Source organism: Hirundo rustica, chromosome 1 (genome assembly GCF_015227805.2).
Source record: "Hirundo rustica isolate bHirRus1 chromosome 1, bHirRus1.pri.v3, whole genome shotgun sequence".
Taxonomy (NCBI): Eukaryota; Metazoa; Chordata; class Aves; order Passeriformes; family Hirundinidae; genus Hirundo; species Hirundo rustica.
Window position 1 is genome coordinate 84755785 of NC_053450.1, and position 8445 is coordinate 84764229.

Sequence of the window (8445 nt, forward strand, 5' to 3'; positions counted from 1 at the left end):
TGCACAGATTGTGACTATGCCTGAGTTCCTTGAGCTAGATTGCTCTGGCATGAAAAACTGTGCTCTGTGAAAAACTATGTGGTCTTTTACAATGCAGCAAGGAACACTAGGCAAATATATATAACCTCTTGCATAAAAATCGACATAAATTTTATTAAATTTGGCAATAAATATTGAAAGAATATGTTCTTTCTTATGATCCTTGGTGGCAGATTTTCTCCGTTCCTTAGGAAGAGCTATGGATTCTGGTGGGAAGAGAGACTGGTGGTACTGGTAGTCCAGCCAACAATAGAAGAAAAGTTGCAATAAATACAGCCTATGCATATGCAGATCTTACCAAAAACTGTGTGTTCACAGAATGGTGATTCTGAGATGGATCTGGCCTGTCCATATTCAAGACAGAGGAATATTAAGAAAAATAAGACAAAATTCCTTACAGACATTCTGCAAGACTGAATTCCTCACCATTCTTTTTTATTTTCACAAGTTATGTTACACTACTTGCTGCCATAACCAAATCATACTCACTATTCAAGTTCCAATGAGTAGCTTTTATCACCATTTTTGCTTCACTCATTTTAATGTTCTTCTGTTTTTTCTGCAAGGTTTCATGCGCTATGATGAATAAATCTTCCTTTTTGGAAACTTTAAGCTAAAATCCTTTCATTCAGGCTTTTTGTTTTGTTTTGTTTCAAAGAATGGACTTATTCCAAGTAAAAGTGCATGTCCGACACTGAGCTCCATCCATCACTTTATTGGGTAAACACAGAACAGGCAGCATGGGGCGTGTCACAAAATAACACAAGATAAATTTCAAGGGGTTTGTCAAGTCAGCCCCAAGTACAGCTGAGAAGCTGTGCTATACCTTTCCCTGGTGACTCTGATAAGGTAAGCATTTCTTTCAATTACGATTTAAGTTCTAATCTGCAAGATAAAAACCAATTGTTTTTTACAATACTTAGAATTGTATTGATGTAACCACATGTTTTTTGCCTCCGATAAGAGTTTAAGGAACTAATTTTCACAGGTTGCCTTCTGCAGAAATCTTACCTACCTTCAGATGTATCTTTGGTACTATTTTGCTGTTTCACAGTCTGCTATGCCTAAAGTCAAAGTATTTGTATTTATGAATTATAGTTTGTTTATTAACTTCCACATTGAAAACCTAGTGATAAGTTACAAGATACTTCCTTCCTTCTTCCTCTATTGCTTTAATTTTTCATTTAGCATTAAAAGACAAAATAGAATTTGTTTAAATTTCAGGGGTTATGTAAGTTATTCTCTGAATGAAATCAAGGAGTGCAGAATGTTCAAATGATCCCATCATTCTAGTGCTCTGTGTTATCTTTAATAGTTACATTTTCAAAGATAAATGACAATAACCGCCCCCTCAAGCATTTGCTTCATGAATCTGTTTCTTCAACAAGAACATAAACGGAGCTTAGAACCTAAAATATAATAGTAAGCAGAATAGATAATAAAAATTCCACCTTAAATCACCTATGCAATCAGTTCAATTTAGAAAGAGAATGAGCATCCATTCTATCAGAGAAAGATTTAGATCCATTGTTGTCCAAATTATCTCACATTAAGTGATGACTGTCACATGAAGATGTTGATTCCATAGGAGCTGTGGTACATATGGCAGAGTACCCTGGATTTTGTCCTCTAGCGGCTGCACAGGGAAACAAATTGCTTGAAGATCCTCGAGACCTTAAGTTATAAGTGATATAAGCTCAATACTGTTGCATTAGACTTCAAACTACAGCATTTTCTACTCTGTTTTCTTCTTTCACCAGCCTATGCACAGCTGGCAGATATCCAGCACTCTGAGTGCTCGTGAATCCAAAAGCATGCCTGCCTTTTAAATCCCCACCACTGGATTCTGTTTGCTGAAAAAACCCTGTGCACTAAGTTTGGGGTTCACGTGCACTGAATTTTTTGCCTTACAATTTGCCTTTCCCCACAGTAAGTCAGACTCTTTCTGTTTCCTTCAGACAACACGGAATTTCACAATGGGCTCCATCAGTGCAGCAAATGCAGAGTTTTGTTTTGACGTATTCAAGGAGGTGAAATTTCACCGCAGCAATGACAATGTGCTCTTTTCCTCCCTGAGCATGCTTTCAACCCTGGCCCTGGTGTATATGGGAGCAAGGGGTAAGACTCAATCCCAGATGGAAAAGGTAAGTTACTTACACGTGTGTAATGTGACCTCTACTTGTGCTACTTGTTCCTTCTAGGTAACATCAGGGAAAAATATTATCCACTGACAAGGTTCTCACCTGTTTCAATGCACAAGAACTAAGCCAAAGTCACAAAATGGAGAACTGAATTAAGAGTTATATATAGAAAATACTAATAAAAAGGTGTATATTTTCAACACAACAGGCGGTTGACTTAAACACAAAAAAACCTCAGGGACAATAGCCAACTAGATTACCAGTCAGGCATTTTTAAGATTTTTAAATTCCTACAAGTTCCAAATAATATAATCAGGTTTTGTTTTTTAAGATATATTAAAGGTAAATGCCAGAAAGAAAGAAAGAGTATTTTTAGAAATAGATAATATGTAACTCAATTAATTTCTAGACATTCACTAAAAAAAAAAAATCATCCAAGCAAAGAGTAGTATTTACAGTTTCCAAGAAGGTCACAGAGGGCACAGACCAGTTGCAAGCTTACCTGTAAATTTTTAGTCAAACTATTTTCCCCGCTTTTTTTTTTTTTTTTTTTTTTTTTTCCCCCACAAACAACATGTGTAAATCCCAATTTCACATTATTTTTAGTCATGCTTTTCATTTCTACCACTGGTATTTTCTCTTGCAGGTTCTTCACTTTGATAATGTTACAGGAGACATTTCTGACTCCCAGGTAGAGAAATAACTTAATCTTCCTTCCTGCCTTATTTTCTCCTCAGAACAAAAGTAGCACTTCTATGTCTTTCCTCCTGGCAGTTTTAGACCCAGAAAAAACCTACAGTAATTGCCTCAAACTAAGGGGATCTGTGGAGGGAAGGAAGGAGGGTATGAATCACCTCTTTTTAAACAAACATAGAAAGACAGAAGGTTACTTATCTTGCACCAGAGCAAGAAATGGTTTGGGGAGAATGCTTTGTGCACCAGAGTGTCTTCCCAAGAAAGTGCTACTGGGGGATGAGTGAAGAGGGCTCAGTACCTAGAGCCAGGGTACAGCAGTTCGATTTTCAGCTGGGCAGGAAGATGTTGAACAGAGAAGAGCCCAGAAGTCCCAGTGACAGGAACTCAACTGCATCTTTTAAATAGTACATTTCAAGGGACTTGTCTTGACAAGGATGAACTTGCCAGTTCAAATGCATCGCCACCACAGCACTGGCTGTCCCAAAGCTGACAGTCTGCTGGGGAAGACTGCCCTGTAGCACCACATTTAACTGAAAGGGACAATACTTTAGGATCTTATTTCCTTATACAATCTATCTTCTTTTTTCATTACATCCCCTCAGTGTGGCACTGCTGAGTACATCCACAAAACATTCAAGGATCTCCTCTCAGACATCAGCAGGCAAAATGCTACTTACTCCCTCAGGATTGCTGACAGACTCTATATTGAAAAAACATATCCTATTCTTCAGGTGAGTTATATTATGAACTGACTTCCATGAGATTTCCTGTAAATCCCCTGTGACTCTGCCCTAGAGATGCTGCATCAACAGTTGCCCAGTCTCTGCTGATGAAGAGGTGATTGTGAGTCATGAGGGGAACTGGTACAGAATGAGTTTGGACCTTTTTGTGCCTGTTAGATGAAGGCAAAAGGTATAATGGCATAAAATATGCCTATATTGCAAATCACAGAGAATAATCAAGATTGCTGTTAATTTACTAGAAAAATGGCTTTTAATGGAAAATGTAACTTTTAAGGGAAATTAAATAAACTTTATTACTTGAAAAAATGAAAACTGAAATTGTCCGTTTTCCTAGTGAAAGGAAGATTTCCTTTTGAAATCTAACAATGTGAGTACACAATATTCAAAACCCTAAAGAGTGGACACAAAGAGAAGGAGACAAACATTGTCTCTCCTTAGAAGTGTTTGTTAAACTGAAACTGTTTTGGCAAAACAAAGGAAATGTATAAAAAATTTATCTGAGAACACTGTCTCATCAAAAAGTGCCAAACCTATATGTATGAAACAGTCTTTCTTGTACAGCTTTAAGATTCAATTACAGGAAGACAGATGTGACAGATGCTCAGCGTCTGTTCAAACCCAGGAGTAAACATTCACTGTTCCTTAAACCCTTCTGCTTTATTTCACAAATCTTGCATTATGCATCCATGCAATTCCAAGTTCTCATCAATCTGACAACTGTAACCCTTCTGCTTAAAGGAATACATAAAGTGTGCAAAGAAATTTTACAAAGCAGAGCTGGAAGAAGTTGACTTCAAAACAGCTGCAGAGGAAGCAAGACAGCTCATCAATTCCTGGGTGGAGAAAGAGACAAATGGTAAGGACTGAAAAATGGGTAGCAGGTATTTTCCCTCACCTACCAAAAACTATATGCTTGTTATCCTCTCCTCATAACCTAGAAAAGGTGGATCAGGCAAGATCAGGTTACTTATTATGAAAACGAGACTCCACAAAGCAGGAACCCCCACCCTCACCCCAACATCGCAGATATTTGTGCGCACCAGCAGAGCTGTATCTTACCCCTCTCTGACGTGTCTCTTTCTTAAAGGACGGATCCAAGACTTCCTGGTGTCAGACTCTGTTGATCTCGATACTGCGCTGGTCTTTGTGAATGTCATTTACTTCAAAGGGATATGGAAAACGGCATTTAAAGAAGAATACACTCGGGAAGAGCCTTTCAATGTGACTGAGGTAGGAGGGCACAGACACACCTCTGGCCAGGGAAGCTGTTGGCTCACACAGCCAGCACTCTGGGTGTCACAAATACCTGTCACAGGTTGGGTGATAAAGCTGAGTCCACCATTGTCAGTGCCTGGGCCTATAGCCAAGTAGTGTTCAAGATCTTTGTCTGACCAGGCTTCCAGGGCACACAAGCAGGCAAGAGAGGAAAATGGAGACACAGGTCTCCACCAAAGGCAGCATGACTGAAGATTGAGTCCTGTCCTTTCAAAGGCCTTGTCCATTTGTCTGACCAAAGAAAAAGACTGCTTCCACATCACATGGTCTCAGTGTTTTTGCATTTCTGTTTTTGCAGCAAGAGAGCAGACCCGTGCAAATGATGCATCAGAACAGCACTTTCAAAGTGGCAAGAGTGCCTGAAGACAAAATTAGGGTCCTGGAGCTTCCATACACCAGTGGAGAGCTGAGCCTGTTGGTGCTGCTGCCTGATGACATCTCTGGGCTGGCACAGGTATGGCCCTGGCAGGGCAAGCAGAAGAGTGATGACTTCGGCGCGGCTTGGCTGCTGTCAGACCTTTTGCTGTCCATTGACATCCCAGCTGCCCCCCAACCCAGCTGTGCGGGGCAGGCAGGGAAACACAAAATCTGCCCAGGTGCTCAGGCAGAGCCTCTTAGGAGGGTCCTGAGCTCAGTTTTATAAAATGAAGATAAAGCAGTGGACTGCTGCTGCAGCCTTGCAGAAGAGGATGTTGCTATATGCACCAGTCTCCATCGGGTATCAGAAGCAGGCAAGGGAGCAGGATTTTTATCCCTGTGAGTGATTTCAAATGTTTGTTAAGGAAGAAAAGTTTATCCTAAGGGAAATAAAAAATCAAAGTAATGAAGGAAGCATTCCAAGAGCTGACTAAAAGGAAAATGAGAAAAGTAGTGTTAGACAGGAATAAAGTTGAGGAAAGGGATAAATAAAATATCTTCCAAGAGGAACAATTCAATTTGATGTTTTCAAAAACTGTATTTTTACAATAAAAGACTTGATCTGATGAAGAAATTTTCAGATGGAAAAGGTTTGAGGAGCTTCCTCAAGACGGAAGGATGATATATGCTCCATAGTCAGGAGGAAGCATGCAGGATAAACAGGTGCATTTAAGAACAAGTTATCAGTTCTATCGTATGCATAAAGTAAATGGAAAAAGCCAGTAACAGGCGTCAAAGCCACACCTTTTAAGGCCATTGAATTTTTGTCTCAGACATTTCATTCCCTGCCTCTCTTTGCAGCTTGAGAACAAAATCAGCTATGAAAAACTCATGGAGTGGACCAGTTCCAAGGTGATGGAAAAGAAGAAGGTGAAAGTGTACCTCCCACGCATGAAGATTGAGGAGAAATATAACCTCACGTCTGTCTTGACATCCTTGGGTATGACCGACCTGTTCAGCCCCTCAGCCAACCTCTCTGGCATCTCTTCAGCAGAGAGCCTGAGGATATCTGAGGCCATCCATGAGGCATACATGGAAGTCACTGAAGAGGGCACAGAGGCAGGTGGCTCAGAGGTTGTGACTGGAGACATCCAACATTCCTCTGAGTTTGAAGAGTTTAGGGCTGACCACCCATTCCTTTTCTTGGTTAAACACAATCCAAGTGACATGATCCTCCTCTTTGGTAGATATTGTTCTCCCTAAGGAGAAAAAGGGCTGGACATAATGCTTTCCCTCCCCTAAGAAACAGGCCCCCCTTACTCTAGTACTGTAGTATAATCTCATCTCTTCACTTTCTCTAAGTGGCAAGCCTTCAGTATCTAGGGAGATATTCCTGAAGAAATGTGTGACTTTTCAGATCTTTGGGTGCAGATATTTCTACTTATACAAATTGTACTTAGGTATTGCATCCAGGAATAAATGAGAACTACAAGAGGTAGCTTAGAAGTACTTTCCATCACGATTGAATAACTTAAGATTCAGGACCAGTGTTTTGTTTCTTGTGAGAAATTCTGACAGTGATATTGAGAGTCTATACAAGTTACCTGAAAAAAACACAGCTTTTAGAACAATCCTATTCCTTGCTATTGAACACATTGGGCAACCATCCTTGAATTGATGCCTGGACAAATTGCTGAGGAAATTCGGCAAATCATTCTTCTTTGAGTAAAGCATTTGTGCTTCTTTGTGCTGCATGTACTGTAAGTCTAAGGTCTCTTGTTCTGAGGGGGCATACAGAAAGTTTACCATTTCTTCTTAAATCATCATCTCCAAACACAACACCTTCCTGACTGATACAACTCCCCATCTTCATTCCTGTGATACATCATTGACTTTGTGAATGTCAGTTGTTGGTCCTTCTATTTATTCTAATAAAAGCATTGCAAACTAAACATGTCTCTACCTGTTTTGTGTTACCGCACCACACAAGAAAAATATATTATATAGTGGGTCATGGTTATTGACAGAATGTGTTTAGAATAGGATTTAGATACTATTTTCAAAACCAGAATGTACCCATATATGAAGTCATGAAAGAGATTAACATTTTTTTTCTAAAATTCTGAATTTAAGCAAGGTAAGCCCTACAGCTCCTATTTTTACCTTGCACTCATCTCCATAGCTCAGTTTTTCTAATCTGCCACTGTATTTCCAGATACCTTTAAAAGATTTTCTCTAATTGCTCTCAGTAAATACACTGAGGTGATGCCTAAGAGATACAACTTCAAAATCATGAGAAAAGTATTTTTCTTAAAAGGTGGACTGCTTCAGCTGCCTAGTACCCACAAGAACTGTGCGTGGAAATCTTTGTTACTGCCTTTTGGTAAAATAATCCCCTAGAGATAATTCCTATTTCAGAAATAATTCCTTTTTAAGAGTCTTTAGGGGGAAGGTTCTTCAGGTTGCAGTTTATTCAATCAAAAAACTTATTAGTGTTAATCACAGACTTAAGCAATCCTCCTTCTGCTGGCATAGATGTGCAGAAATGCAAATCACAGTACTTAAAAAGTGCTTAAAAAAGAGAGACACTTGGCAGTACTTGGAGCTGTCTCAAACATTTTTGAAGTAAGTATTAAATACAACTTGAAATGATGATGCTGACTACAGGGAAACATATCTTGGCTGCTATGAAGCCTATGGAAGAACTGCAAATATTGGTTTTCCCAAGACAGTAATAAGAGATTAGATATGGTTAACAGAAGTATTCAAGTAAAAATGTATTCTTATTTGTGCAATTTCAAGGTTTACTCTGCATATCATGTTCTGATTCCCTTAAAACCTAAGGCAGTAAAGAGAGTTTTGCTACAACTAAAACAAAAAAGAAAAAAAGGGCAGGCTTTATAAAATACTGTTCTAAAAAGCAGAGGGTGAAAGTTTATAAACAATTATAGATTTTTTTATCAAACTGAAACAAGCATATCTGTCACTCTACACTTTCTAGGTACAATGAAAATAAAATTAATATTTATTGAATTATATAACATGAATATAAAAACCACCTATTCTCTTGTTTAATTTCTCCTTTGCTTTGATGATTATTTTAAAGAAAATAAATGCAGAAAATCAATGGTAAAGAAATGAAAATCAGTGGAATGCTAAATGGTTTCCTAAAATTACATATGAGAGAGATCCAC

At 38.7% G+C, this 8445-nt stretch overlaps 1 protein-coding gene across 1 annotated transcript; it reads left to right on the forward strand.

Moving 5' to 3' along the window:
- Positions 1 to 848: 848 nt before the first annotated feature.
- On the forward strand, positions 849 to 6576 carry LOC120753374 (ovalbumin-related protein Y-like). The gene is made up of 8 exons (XM_040065511.2): positions 849 to 888; positions 1998 to 2183; positions 2827 to 2871; positions 3479 to 3607; positions 4358 to 4475; positions 4707 to 4849; positions 5193 to 5348; positions 6113 to 6576. Exons 2-8 carry the CDS (start codon positions 2016 to 2018, stop codon positions 6512 to 6514), a joined length of 1161 nt encoding a protein of 386 aa, XP_039921445.1. The 5' UTR covers positions 849 to 888; positions 1998 to 2015; the 3' UTR covers positions 6515 to 6576.
- Positions 6577 to 8445: the final 1869 nt, after the last annotated feature.